We start from the raw sequence: 14,864 nt of genomic DNA, 5'->3' as shown, positions 1-14,864 counted from the left end.
ATCCCCATTCAGGCTATTACATCAGCACAAAAAATTGACCAAACAATATTCTGACCTACCGCAGGGATCTGCCGCTGCCGGTCGGCGCCGGTCGGGCCCGACCGGCACGCAGAATTGCCGACCGCCACAATCTGCCAAATCAACTTTTCCGACCGGCACATATTCCCGACAAGAACCCAAATAAAATAGCATCTTGGTCGAGGGATCGATCGTGAAGATATGAAGATCGTGAAGAAACCGTAAAATTTCACTTTGCACTGCCATGCATATCGTCTGCGCACCAACGTACGTGCATATGCAACATATCTGGACCAAATATTAACATGAACCAATAGGAGGCTTTGTTACGCGCAATGCACGTGTACATAGTGCATAACGAATCTTTCCATTGGTTGGAAGGCCACACATAGGCTTGCATATGCAACGCTCTCATCTCAGTGTGCGAAGATCGGAAAACCCCCTCTCCATGATGTACAGCGTTGTTTGTCCAGTTCCGCATTTTACCCAGTTCCACAACTTGAAAAGAAAATTTGGCTTAAATTTCAGAAAGACAAAATAGCAAATGACCCCATTCACACTTCGTTAAATTAAACACTTAAAAATCTGGCAGAAAAACAATTTCACATGTACTTGCAAAACTGACAATCGACTGTGACTGTTTTTCGCCGCGCCGACCACGGTTAGCAACATTCGGTGCATGTATTTTCTGCTCGATGTTGCATAAAACGATCACTGCGATCGTTTTTTAAACCAACGATCGCATCGCATTCGTTAATTGTTGTTTATCCCACGGTGAAAATATTAACTCCGCAATTTTTTTATTCAAAAGTAACAGCATGATTTTGCCTTTTCCGTAAACGAGTTCCGTATGGCAAGATACACGCGCTCAGTATGCACGTGACACATGGCCAAATGTGTCTGAAAAGCAAATGGCCAATCTACATTATGTTCATGTAGACTTTAAAATGACTGTTCAGAAAACCCCTGCACACATTTATGAATGTCGTTATCCCATATGCATACTGTACGAACTTTTGTACAAAGAAAATAAGGAAAATAGTCTGCCAAGATTTTGCATGTTTCGCCTTATTTTCAACACACAAAAAAAAATGAAAAATGATTTGAATAGCAATGAAAAATTATGGGCATCATAGAGATAGAAATTAATTCAATATTTAAGGGATTTACAGAATAAAATCAATATTTATTTCTACTCTTTTTTTTTCTAATTCAATTGCCCGTCTAAAATTATCACCTCATCCTAGTTACAAATTTTCAATTTTTTAAAGTAAATTTCAGACATGAGATCCCTAATTCTAGGCTGTGTATACACAGCTGAAAACACCCAGAAAGTGCTGTTTCCGGCCATCTGGGGGCTTTTAGATTCCAAAAATTTTCTGCTACACTCCGTGCCAACCGATGGTGGCGCTCCGCTTAGATAGTCCTGCCGGCACTAAAACCATCCTGGCCAGAACCCTGCTACCGATACTATTTTTGAGAGGCATGTACATGTAGTCAGAAGCAGAAGTGGCCTAAACAGTAGACGAGAATAGTGTGCACATGTGGTATAGCACTGTACCATGTGCTATGCTACTCCAGCACTACAACCCACCAGTCTACTCTGTTCATGGCATTCACAGTCGCTTATCGCCCTGTCATGCGAGAATCACGTTTCAAAAACTCAAGTAAAAACACATCCACAACAACTCGGTTTTTGCGATCTTGTATTTATTATCGCAACAAGCATTATATATTTTGATCTAAGTTTTAACAGGTAGGCTTATTCTGAATTTTTCACCAGTCCACCGGGCAACCAAGGAACCAAGTTTAGGTAGCCCGGAGCATTTTTCGCTAGAAGTTTTATGCCGGGCTGGTACTATTTCAAGGCCTGCGTCTGGTGTATTAGCTGTAGAGACTTTTTCAGCATGAGAATCAACATACATGCAAAAGCCGTGGCTTATATTCCAAAGCTTACGATACATTCATTGTACCTAGGGACATCCTTACATGCCCTAGGTTTCTAGATGGCACTCGCTCAAAACAACAAAAGATAGAATGTTGTTTTTCAAATCACCATCACATTGTCTTTGATATCATTATACCAGCAGTGGAGAAGTTTGGGAGGAATGCTGTTCCCCTGATTGCCATGTATGCGGTGCCACCAGCTGTAAATGCAAGTGTAAGCCATGCTATCGTTGTGACTACCGCGTCAGAACAACCAATGAGTGGAACATGGTGGCAGATTCTACAAAAAAATGCTTCAACACCCTTACAGACAGTAAGTAGAGTCCATGTCAGCTCATTTTGAACTTGTTTTGTTTGTTTCTTGGATGCATTACTGGGTAAACAAATTCAGCATCCCTTCATTTTTATGCCTTGCTGGCATAGCTGAAGAAGCATGTGGCGTTTGCCTTGTCCTTCCATGTGTGAGTATGATCTGATGAACTGGTGCTTTGTGGAGGCCCAAGAGAGTAGGATAAAAGGTCTCCACAAGAAATTTGCTGTTTGTTTCTGTCCCTTTGTACATGTACATGTGTTGAGATGGGAGCATTGAGAGGAGCAACTGCTTGCATATTCTGAGTTGTAGTGATACCAAACCACTTGGCACAACACAAAACATCAGACTGAAATCAAATCACATTCATCGTGATGTGAGTCATGATATAGTAATACAGTCCTATTGATTCATTTATAAAGTGCAAATTCTTCACGTAACCTGAACAAATGAACAAATGGGAAGCATGGCTAATTTTGGGGAGCCTTGGCAAAAGCAGGGCACCTGCCAATATGGCGTCCAATTAGTCTACATGTAGCTTTTAACAGGTTGTTGTCAGCTGTTTTGGGGTAGGGATTTTTTTTTATGCTTACTTCTTTGGCCATAAATTTACAAAACAGTATTTTCTGCTTGTCAGCTTCATGAAGTTGGGTGTTGTTCAATGGATCCAAAATCGTGCATCTTTCCTGTTGTTTCTTAGGCAAGTTGCATCCCCCAAGCCAGCTAAGCGTTTCCAACCATTCCGACTCCAGGCTCCTCCTGTCTTGGCGTCCTCCAGATGAGCTCTCCGACCCAGGGGTCATTACCTACATCGTAGAGTACAGGTGGGAAGGTACCCCAGCCAATGAAAGCTGGTATGAGAAGCAGGTACGGGTAAATTGCATTGCATTTGTGTGGTGAATTGAGCTGGAAACTCCCACCGTGGCAAGTTGTAGTGAATCTTGGACTTTCGCCCTGCTAGACGTGTATCATAACACTGTATACTCGATGTTTGCACCTGAAGGTTTGTGGAAAAAACCACAAGTGTACCCGGGTGAGACTCGAATCCACGACCTCCTGCTTACTAGTGCAGATGTCTTAACTACTCGACCACCGAGCTGGCCGGTGTCGGCTTGCTGGTTCGACTCAGACGTAGCAGCGGTTAACGAGAACAACTATTTCTAAGAATGGATATACACCAAGGAGATGTTAATCAATCTTGGACTTTTGCCCTGCTCGATGTGTACCATAGACATCTGCACTAGCAGGAGGTTGTGGGTTCGAGTCCCACCCAAGTACGCTTGTGGTTTTTTCACAAGCCTATGGGAGCAAACACTGAGTATACAATGTTATGATGCATGTTGGGCAGGGCAAAAGTCCAAGATTGATTAACATCTCCCCGGCGTAAATCCATCCTTGGAAATACAAGTTGTCATCTCCCATCACCTGCCCATTGCCTTATTTTATATTTAAACAAAACTTGCCCATCAGTACAGACCCAACTGGCATGCCCGTCTCCCAAAATGTCTTGACAGCATACTGTGAATAGTTTGTTAACCTCAATTCTGTGTATTAACAAGACCGAGAAAGGAACAGTGAAGTACACTCTTGTGGGTTTGGGTCATCCATACGGCTTGTACAAAGTCAGAGTGAAGGCGCAACGTGCAACCATTGAAAGCAACTATTCAGAAGTGGCCGAAGGGCGTACCACTGAAGGAGGTAAGACCACCATTCACTCGCAGTGCTTTGTGATACTGTGGAAGGGGGAACCAGGACAGGGGATCGTCGGTCATCCACGTCTGACATTTTAGGAACCACATCTGATTAATGCCATTTGCAGCAGAAATGTGTTGATTTGCTTCAGCTGACCTGTCAGACCAGACTGGGTCCTGCACTGAGTGGAGTTGATTGTCTTTGGAACCGTAGCTGGCCACCCACTACATGGAAGTCAACCCGAATCTTTATTACATTATCTTTTTTCAAATGTTTACAGTTTGAGAAAAAAAAACACGTATAGCAAGTACATATAACTGTACACCAAAAGAAGTGAGGACCGACTCTAACCTACATGTAATCATAGGGACACCTGTACAGGCCATTCCATGACATTTGTTTCCGTCCAAATTAGGCACTCGCAATTACATGTACATTGCAAGTAATTTAAAGTAATAGTGCCCAGTCGGGCACTTTGCTGAAAATATGTGACTCTTTAGAATGTCTTAAGTTGTAATCCCTGAAAAGTTCCTTTTTGTATTTTGCACAGAGGTACATGCATGTAATGAAATTTGTGGGCTGGTGTAATTAGGTCACTTTTGTACATCAGTGTCCCCCTCGGGCCTGTGGGTGACCACTGACCAGAGGTCAGTCAAATTAGCTGAAATGGGAACTTCTTATCAAAGTCCCTCTGGGTGTTTGGATGTGCAGTCATGACCTCATTGACATACCATTTGTATATACTGTGTCATATCCTCGGTAGTGTCGGCTTTACAGAATGTTCCTACAAACTTAAGAAGGAGCGAAGGGAAAAAAATACACATGTATGAGTAGCAGGTACATGTACATGATCTTCTTTGCCAACTTGGATTTTTTGGGGTTTGTTATGATTTTTTTGCTTGTACTTTTCATATTTTTAAAATTAACATTCTTGGTTTTCTTCAAAGTCCCTCGAGATCTGCCAAAAAATTTCAGATGCGTCGACAAACCGAATCATAACAGCAACAGGAGGCAAGTGCAGCTCTCTTGGAAGGTGGGTTATTGGAAATCTTACCAAAAAAAGAAGATACCCCAGCCTTGGATGGAAGTGGAACATTTCCAACTGAATCGAAAACTGTTGAATTACTTTTTTTTTTGCTGTGTTTGTGTCCTGTTTTATTTTTTGATAATATTTTAGCAAATTTAAAGCTTTGATACCAAATGGTTGATACCATTGCAGCAGTAGCATAACATTTTCCCGTTTGGCACAGTACGTGTTGTACTTGTGGTTTGGGCCGATGAATGCCTTCATTTTTTAGCTTATATCAAGTAATGTAATTTCCGAATGGCTAAAATTTTCTTGTGTTTTTCTTGCTTTGGTACAAAAATGCCTGTATTTGTAACCTACTCTGTAAAAATGAATCACAAGTCTCTGTGGCTACCTTTGATTTTTACTTGGTCCTATGAGGAATTTGAGCTCTTTGTTTTGATGTGTCACTCAGTTTGGTACACAATGTTACATAAAAATGGACTTACGTACAGTAGATACTAAAATGTTGAGGATTCCTATTGCTTTAAACACTGTGCAAGATTCTTTCAAAGGCCTTTATCTCCAAAGTGGCTTTAGTGACATGACTCTTTTTCACAGAGAGGGTCACAGTTAATTATTGAGGTGGGTTTTCCATTTGGGTATGTTTTGGGAGTGGGGGAGGGGGTTTGTGGTCAATCGCATTAAGAAGCGCTGCATTTCTTTATATTGGCCCTGCAAATGAAATACATGTAACAGCGGACATGCTATGATTTTGATACCACAGCCCCTGTCAAATGAGTTCAAACTAAATGGGGAGTTGCTCGGATACCTCATCTCATACACCAGCGGGGATGGAGGCAAGCCGACGACACTGAGTGTAGGCATGAATGTCACCAACTACACAGTCTATGGTGAGCTGATATGGGGTACTAGACTTAACCCTTACCTTCCCCAACCAGCAAAACTCCAACACTGGGGTCTGTTAGAATCAGTTAGAATGATTACTTCACTAGTAAACTGACTGTGTTTTGTGTGGGATTAGGCATACCGCAAATAAAGCAGAGTCTAGCTGTTTATGTGCACAGTTTACTATTCGGTGTTGGGATTTCCAAGGATGAGGAAGGTTGCTGGTAAGTTGCTCTAGGAAGTTAGGGCTAATGTGCCTCCTGCTTAAAGCTTACAGTCCTACCTGTGGCAGATCCAAAGGATAGAGACAAGCCTCATATTCCAAAGTGCTTCAGTGTTTGCCTTTAGAAAGCATTCTAGGCTCTGTTCACACTGCAATGGTAGGCATCCTCACATTTGGAGGAATGCCAAGGTGATGTTTTCTATGGGTCTTTCCAGTGGGGCACTACACTGTGAAAGGGGGTTGTTTAGTAAACTGCCTGGCCACAGAGTTAGGTGTTTGTTTTTCTTTTTAAGTCTTTGCTGATCAGATGATTCATCTTCCCTTGCACGGTGTGCATTGCTTTTTTGTTACTGGAAACAGTTACTCATACATTGAAAAACAGTGCAACCGAGAATTGCAGTTACAGGCAGTATTGCATCATGAAATGAAATACGATGCATTTTTCAGTTGTGGTTGATAAATGACACTGATTGAATGTGGGAATTTAGCCCTTCTAACTGCGCCCTTGCCTGCTGATGCAGTGCAAGAGGAAACTCGGTGTTTACCCTGTTACCTTTATACAGTAACTACAGGTAAGTGAACCTTCCAGGGCTCGCGAAATTTTTAAAAATGTAGTTGCCCTTCGGGCACGGGAGACTACGTGCGTAACAGATTTGTACGTGATGTAATGGGTTCGCCAACTTTGTGGCGTAGGGGGATTTGTGGTTGATGGCTCGCTGAGCACCAAAGTCAAGTCAAAATTTATGCAGGCTATCCATGTTGATGCACTGATATTCTAATATATAAACAAATCCCCTTTAAAATTAGATTTTCTGTACTAGAAAATATGCTTGTTACAATGGTTTTGGCAGAGAAATGGGTTTACGCTTGACTACGTTTTATGTGTAAAGAAAATTTTGAAGTGATCCAGAACTAGGAAAAGTGTCGTCGTCACTTTTGTCGATCTTGTAAGACAAATTCAAAGCTCAAAATTTGAAAATATACATGTACAAGGTAGACCTCTGCTCCCATTTCTTTGGAATTTGATGGTAATTGAGCTGTAATATGACTGAATATAGTTTTAGCGATCCGCAACAAGGAAAACGACTGAATGCAGACACCTTTGGTTCATGCCAATGATTTGACCGTACGTACCATGGTGCACCTCCCCGAACATGTACAGTTGTGTAACATCAAGGTTGGGATGTCGATCTTTTGCGGTCTTTTTTTGCGATCTTTTTTCAGTGCACGGTGCTGAAATGTCTAAAACGCCGGGCCAAAAAAATGTGTTGCCGAAAACAGGTGCTTGCCCACCAGGCTGGCAGCTAGGAACATTTGGTTGCCCAACGAAATAGTTTGGTTTTCCTGGGACGTCGGACTACCGATTCTGTGAGCCCTGCCTTCATTACACAATGTGGGCATTGCATGCAGCACACAGTTGAATGCTGTGAAACCAGGGGGCCAACTTAAGTCTGCTGTCGGTCCCACGCTTTCGTGTGTCATTGGTTCTACTCCATTCTAGGCACTTCTACCAATTCCACAGTGCTAGTAAGCACTGCAGCCAGGTGTTTCATGTTGATGCATGGCTGCCGCACAATGGGTACTAGATTGTTTTCAGGTCTTCCGACCGGTACATGAATATTGAAACTTAAAGAGAGAAGCAAACTGTGGTATCTGTTCCGGCCCTAGAGTGTTTGAAGGTCCCCAATTTCTTTCATGGGCCTCAAGCATTAGATGGGGTAATCCAGCCATGAGCAAAACCAATCCATCAGCTACAACTAGAAGTCATTTGTCACTGAGGTGGTGCCACGCTCATCAACCCATTGTGTCTGTGTGGTAACTTAAAGGTGGGCATGCGTTTGAGCCAGCTGGAAATGTGGCAGTTGTTAAAGTGGCGCAGAGTCCTTTTTTTTCAATCTCCTTTACAAGTGACTACACCATGTATTTGCATGCATCACTGACCAGTAGCATTCATTAGTGTTGTAGTCAAGTACTTTACGAGCACCAAGTTTTTTTAGCCAACTATTGAACTGATTAGGACTAGGGAGTAATGCTGGAGTACATGAGCCTTTGTTGGTACATGCACAGGGGTAAGACTTCAGACACTCCGGTTTTGTAAAAGTGAAGTTTTAAAGAGAAAAGTACTCGGAACAGTACTCAGCCAAGTACTTATCAAGTACATTTGTCATAAAAACTTAATTTTTTTGAAATAGTGATGTTCTGAAGTCATCATCTTATTTTGTAATCTTACTTTTGTGCATCTACCAGTACCGTCTAATGTCCATGTACTCCAGCCTTATTCCCACCCACCCAGCTCAATATTTGGCAGAGAGCTTGGTACTCGACAAGTACTCGGGTACAAAACTGGCACTCACAAACTGATAATACATTACTCAGTGCTGGTCACATCCTTCCATTGGTTTCAGTACTGAGTTTTTTCAGTTGCTGTGTCCCATGACCCTTACAGAACAGAGATATTGGTGTTTAATTGTGACAGGGGAATTAGTCTACAGGCTGCATGTCTCATAAAAAAATCATATTTGTCCACAGACCTGCAAAAAGACCAGTACTACTACTTCCACATACAGGCACGCAACTCCATGGGAACATCTGTGAAGAAGTCATCATGCAGTAGAATTAACGTCGTAACGCGTGAGTTAAAACTTGAGGGAGGAGACAGATTATCTTTCCATAACAAATAAGGGCAGACAGGACAGAATCCAGTTAAAAGCCTCTAACCTCTTCTTACTGAATAGGTCTGAGGCGATCAAGGACCAGTAGTCAACTACTGGTTTTTTTGTGATGTACCTAGCGTGTGTGCAGTGAAGTTGAAGTGCGTGTGACTTCAGTCAACCATCATTTAGACTTTTAAGGAGAAGCAGTGGAAGTAGGAAGGGCAAAATAACAAGGATAGAAAAAAGTGACCAGTGACATACTTGCTAGTACATTTCCTGCCTTTACTTCTTTTTTTTCATATACTTGTGCTATTAAAACCAGCTGTTACAGCCAGCGATGTGACCGACCTTGGTAGGTTGCTCATTCATAGTGCACTAGACTAGTCCAGCTGTCTTCAAATAGCATGCACCTGATCAGAGTTGGTGGAGTTACGGTTAACTCTGGTCCTTGATCGGACTTGCCCGTGCAAGGATATGCCGTCACCACGCAGTGTTACAGCTGCCGAGCTCTACCTGAGCTCAATCCTGCAAAGACTTCTGGAACATCTCGGTGGATGTCAAAAGATGTGGAACGGCGGGGGCTAATTCGTCCATTGGCTGTCACGTGGCTGATCCATCTTTTTTTCCCTCCCTTTTAGCTGAGCCAATTTCTGTTGGACTTGTAGTTGGTGTGTGTTTTGCCTTCCTCATGGCCGTTGTGCTTGTGGTGATCATCTTCTGTCGTATCAAGAAGTCGATTCGCAAATTTCCAGCTCTCAGGCCCCCATCACTGCTTTGAGTGAGCACACATTTGTCTTACACAGTTTAATTAAGTAGTTATCAAACCAAAACAACCATCAAAAATAGATTCATTAGTGTGCCGATGTCTGCTAACAGTAAAGTGCCCATATTTTTGTTCAGACCTTCATGATCTGTTGCATACATTATACCAGGGGCTGGTTGCCACCCACTCCAAGAAATGCCAAGTGCCAATAGTGCCAGTTGTTTGATAAGCAACTGGATTTCATTTGTGTGAAAACATTGATTGCATTTTTTTCCAAACAATGGAAAGCGACAGATGGTGGAATTTCCCATGTTAGTTTTGGCTCCTTGCAGATTGTTGCTGTTTCCCCTTTTTAGGTATATATTTTAAAGAAAAGAGACTTCCATTCTTATGTCCACAGTGCCTTTGATCGGCCACATGTGAGGACATCACAGGAACCTTCGCAATGTACTGTGGACTCATCAAATCCCCCACGAGACAGAGCCTCATTGGTGTCCCTTGGAGCCACAGCACCTTGTGCACCGCCAGTCTCTGAAACCACACCTACCAACAAGCCCCCAGGAGCCACAAATATTGCCAGGACTCAAAGTGCAGATGCCCTCTCTGACGACAGTGAAGAAGGGGCACTGAACTATGAACTATACTCTGACGGTATTGATGTGGAAAGCATGAATGGAGTTGAGCCGGCCAATGTGAATGGATACGTCGTCCAGGGAATGTTACCCAACATGTCAGTTCCTCTGATGGCTCGAAACGTTGCAGGTGAGGCAATGCGCAATGCTGCACCTTCTGGCTATGTCGATCAAGCACAGATGTCGAATGTCTCCCCACCACCCTCTGCGCAGCCTGCTACCTACAGCGACCACATCCACATGAACGGAACCGTGGGCGGCAGCAGTGGTGGTGGCTACATAACAGCGGCACAAATGAGCAACATTGCGCCACTGGATCCTGAAGTGGCCTTTGCAGAGGAAAGCCCCTCGAACAACAACAACAACCGCACACAGGAGAATGTTGTAGCTGAACCCTTAGTGCTACAGAATGAATCTAGGCTTGAAGCTGACAACCAGGCGAATGTGACACAGCAAGAAGCCACAGGGTTGCTTTCTGGGAATCTGGGCGTTGTCCCCAGCACTGTCATCATCGATGATGGGGTAGTGCCCAATGGGCCAGTTGGTCCTGGTAGTTACGTGACCACTGACCAACTTACCAATCTTCCCCTCCGAAGTCCACAACCAAACTGCCATGCGAACAGAGATGCTGGAAAATAGTATACATGTTCAAGTATTGACGGCTTTATTTCATCTTGGGAGAAACAGAACACTCCATGGATCACCGTTTTACTGCCCCATGAGGTAAAGAAGTCAGTATTTGTTTTGTAATGCCTCATACACAGGTGCTGCTTGATTAATTTAGCCTTCACATAATTAAATGAAATACCATTTGAATATTTGTTTGATATTCACCAGCAATTTTCCAAAATATCTCTGCACAGAATGTTTGAAACTAGCTCTTTATTACCAGACTTGGAAAGATGCACAATATGCTCATCTGTATATAATACACAAAAACTTTTGCTGTTCATAGAGTATTTTGGTTATTACAAGTATGGTTCTTTTGGCCATGCACAACAATATAGTGAATGGCATGTGACTAGTTATTAGCCAATAAAGATGCAGTCTGTGAGTGAGATGTTATAACAAGGACCAAGTGTGGTATCACGATTAAGGCACTAGAGTACCTGGCCATCTTATCGTAAATGATTGTAAATATGTATCCAGAGAAACTGAATGACAGTGCAAGAATTTTGAGGGAGTTTTAGACTCGTTTGTTGGACTAATTCCTGTTTTTATCATGTAATCAGATCGGATAAAATCTTTTGAACCAGAAATGTGATGTTACAGTACAGACAATTTTAAGAACCAGGGCATCATTTTGCTTGAGTAGTACCATCCCAGTAGCAAGTAGTGCTGAGGATGAACATTGTTACAAACTTGACATTTTATTGGCATTCAAAACTGTTCAAATTATATTCTCATGTCCGATGTGCATATTTGTATAAAATTATTGGCATTTCATTTTTGGCTTCTGTTATTCTCAAGGGCGGATGTGGGGTCAATGGGGTCATGGTACTCCCACATTAAAGAAGCAAACAATTGTTTTTTTGAAGTGAAAGGCAATTTTGTGATTTCCTGTCCCCTCCTTCAGAAGCATATACAAAGCACCAAATGTAGCCTCAACCTGCAGAAAGGCCATGAAAGGTTGCAGAAAAAATGAGAATTTTGGGGCTCTTATCCCCAATAAAATTCCCCCCCCCAAAAAAATGGTTTGGATCCACTTGGCTCTTCTACCTGTTTTGTAATGTTCGGTCAGACTCTATGTACATTTATTTTGTATCCCTCAGCACGGAAAAAGCAATTGCCACACAAACTGTATCTTTAATGCTGTGTATATGTGATTGTAATGATAGATATGACGAGAATCCCAGCCTTCAACATTACTTTTGATCTTTGGATGTATACAGTTGGCTTCATATGTGTTTATTGAAGACATTAACGAAATGCTCGCTCTCATTGGGGTTTTTTAATTAAGGAGTTCTTAATTTGTGTGCACAACGTGTTTCCAACTTCGACGACCTGTCCCCCACTTTTTCCCTATATCCTGGTCAAACGAATCTCTATCTATCCTACTTCGGACAATAGAATTTTGCCTCTAGTACATGAAGACTTTGAAATGTTTCTCTGATTGCAAAACGTCTTCCTGGTGGTTAAGTAATTACCATAACGTGTCTCACAGTTGTACATTTATTAATATACATGTATTTAGCCTTTGTATATATTGGAGGAGTTTATTCTAGAAGCTTTTATTGTACACTAAGCTACAGTGGAACCGTGCCAAAACTATCGTCGTGATTCTGAGAAATGTTTGCCATAGGCCTACTGCTATTTGGAAAACGATTAGCAGTATTGTCAACATTTCTTTATTCGAATGAGAGGAATGTGTGGTTTGACACAACGTTTTGTTGTCATTAGCAAGAAATGCTCCCTTGTACGCTGGGGATCTGCCCTGTATTGTTTTCAAGTTCATTTCCTCATAGATATTCACATCTGAATCAGCTGCCCAAAATAGAGTACGGAGTTCTGAGTTTTGATTACTCTCCAATGATACAGTCAACTCTCGTTATAACAAACGTGCAGTGGCTAGAAAAAAATTACCTTGTGATAACCATGACTTTGTTATCAAAGGCGAAGAAAAACAAAGAAAAACATTATTCAAAATATTCAGCTGCTCAAAATTTACTCTTTGACACTGTTTTCTTATAACGGTGCTCTTTATATCGAGAGTCAACTGTGTATGTATGTTTATTTTACAAGTAATTATCGATAATGTTTATTTTTGACCATTGTTGATGGCACGTGTAACTGAATTTACTCTCCTGTTACGGTCATGAATATTTTATTGCGAATGTATACGACTACCTCTGTCCGTAATTTTGCACCTCGTAAGTTGCAGGGGGATTTTTTCGTTATCGACTTATGATCGTGTCACATTGCCATGGAAACAACCTATCCTTTTCACCCAGGCCAGTAGCTAGCGTCTACAGGCTGTTGTCTAGTCCGCGAGCGGCGGCGTCTCTTGGAGCTGTTCCAGGCCCTTTCTGTCTCTGATCTTCGAAGCCCTTCTGGTCGCCACACTGCCACTTCGACATTTATGCCTCAAAGCTGACGTAAAGGGCCTGGATTCTTACGGGAACCTAATGGGGAGCGGTGCTTTTGTACATGAAGAGCAAGTGAATAGTTGCCGTGAAGTGGAAGATTGATCATCACGTTCATGATCCTCTGTGAACTCTCTGTTTTTTCCTGAGGAGCAAGAAATCAGATGTGTACGAGCTCGCCAATACGCGAATCTTAGCAGTGTTTGAGGACGGTATGTCGGGCTCGGCGTTACACAATTTTGAAGAATTACACTATTAACGCCTGGCGCCATCGGGCTACGAATTCCGTGAAACGCGTGTATTCGGGGGTGTAAGGCCTGGGAGGCGAATTAGGGACTGTTGTGTGGGTTATCTGCTTTGGTTAAGCATTACTTAAATGACATGTATTTGCATGAACGTAAATAAAAACTATACTTGCAGCACAAACAGTATAAAACGCTTGCTTTCTCTCGCTGTTGAAAGGTTATTCATGATTAAACTATGTCTGTGACGTCACTACTTTATTCAAAGTGTAGATTATTTTTACGAATCTACGGCAAACTGTAGATTCGTAAGCTACGAATCTATAGTTATTGTTGCCAACAATAATTATAGATTCGCAAGACAATAACTGGAGATTCGTCACGAATCAACAGTTAATGTCTTACAAATCTACAGTTTTCAAAATGTATTTTTGCGTTGGGGAGATGTTAATCTATATAACGGGTTTTGCCCTTACCCAACGTATATATTAATAAACACTGTATGCTTGACTATTGTCAAGACGAGCACTGAGCATACAGTGTTTATTAATATAGACCCAAGCACATCAAGACGGCTCCCCAACTCAATGGATACAAACACGTCAACCTCTCCAAACCCACCAACGGGACGATATGGTTTCCTATACCCGAAGTCCCCCCACCACCCCCGGCGTTAGGGTCCCCTTTACCCGAAGCCCCCAAGTCCCCCATTTCCACAGTATGTTTGCCTTTCCTGGGCCCCGCATCACACCAACGCCGCAGGATCCTTCAGGCAGCCGACATCCGGGTCATTCACTCAGCGCCCAACAAACTACAGAACCTGCTTCATACCCACAAGGACAAACAAACACCCAGCAGTCGCCCCGGTGTCTACCGCATTCCCTGTGAATGCGACCCAGTATACATCGGGGAGACCGGCAGGAACCTCCACACCAGACTTCAAGAACATCGAGCACACGGCCGCAGAGGAGACTACGAGAAATCAGCAATCATCAAACATGCACACACATCAGACCACCGCATCGAATGGGACAACGCAGAACTCATCGCCCCTATCAAGCGTTGGCACCCAAGAATCCGGGAGGCAATCGAAATCTTCCGGCACAACACCGTCCCTCAAGACATCGGATTCAAGCTGAGCGACATCTGGCGCCCACTGCTAGCACCCAAGACCACCACCACCACCACACGGGCAGTAGGGTCCTCTATACCTGAAACCCAGGCCCCCCTCATCCCCTGGTGTTAGGGTCCTCTCTACCCGAAGCCAACCCATCCCCAGTTTCCCGCCTAAACTAGTTTCCCGCCCAAATCTGCATCCTTAATCCTCCACTGGATCCAACACCTGCATGCTCCAGTGCACCCTCAGCAAGCCACCAAGCCACATC

General features: G+C 42.9%; 3 protein-coding genes across 8 annotated transcripts in view; all 3 read left to right on the top strand.

Moving 5' to 3' along the window:
- The window catches only part of LOC147797190 (uncharacterized), a 78,217-nt gene that overhangs the window by 23,665 nt on the left and 39,688 nt on the right, over positions 1-14,864 (top strand). For 4 of the 6 annotated variants that reach the window (XM_087143897.1, XM_087143896.1, XM_087143898.1 and 1 more), the window contains 2 exons: positions 2,106-2,278; positions 2,976-3,142. The exons of 1 other annotated variant lie outside the window; for it this stretch is intronic. In XM_087143897.1, coding sequence (XP_087000023.1) covers positions 2,106-2,278; positions 2,976-3,142 — 340 coding nt within the window. The remainder of the gene's footprint in view (positions 1-2,105; positions 2,279-2,975; positions 3,143-14,864) is intronic. One more of the 6 variants, XM_087143894.1, reaches the window with a different exon arrangement.
- LOC147797193 (neogenin-like) lies at positions 3,442-13,673 on the top strand. Its single transcript, XM_087144302.1, has 7 exons — positions 3,442-3,462; positions 3,790-3,973; positions 4,915-5,000; positions 5,761-5,887; positions 8,635-8,736; positions 9,398-9,537; positions 9,923-13,673. The coding sequence occupies exons 1-6, from the start codon at positions 3,442-3,444 to the stop codon at positions 9,535-9,537; spliced, it is 660 nt and encodes a 219-aa protein (XP_087000428.1). The 3' UTR covers positions 9,923-13,673.
- Positions 9,941-13,673, top strand: LOC147797192 (uncharacterized). The gene has a single exon (XM_087143911.1). It carries the CDS (start codon positions 10,191-10,193, stop codon positions 10,791-10,793), a length of 603 nt encoding a protein of 200 aa, XP_087000037.1. The 5' UTR covers positions 9,941-10,190; the 3' UTR covers positions 10,794-13,673.

The sequence above is a fragment of the Acanthaster planci genome, linkage group LG12, assembly GCF_054643075.1.
Source record: "Acanthaster planci isolate LZ-2023a linkage group LG12, COTS_SCS, whole genome shotgun sequence".
In the NCBI taxonomy this organism is placed as follows: Eukaryota; Metazoa; Echinodermata; class Asteroidea; order Valvatida; family Acanthasteridae; genus Acanthaster; species Acanthaster planci.
The sequence above is the reverse complement of the archived record's forward strand: the minus strand, read 5'-3'. Positions and strand labels throughout refer to the sequence as shown.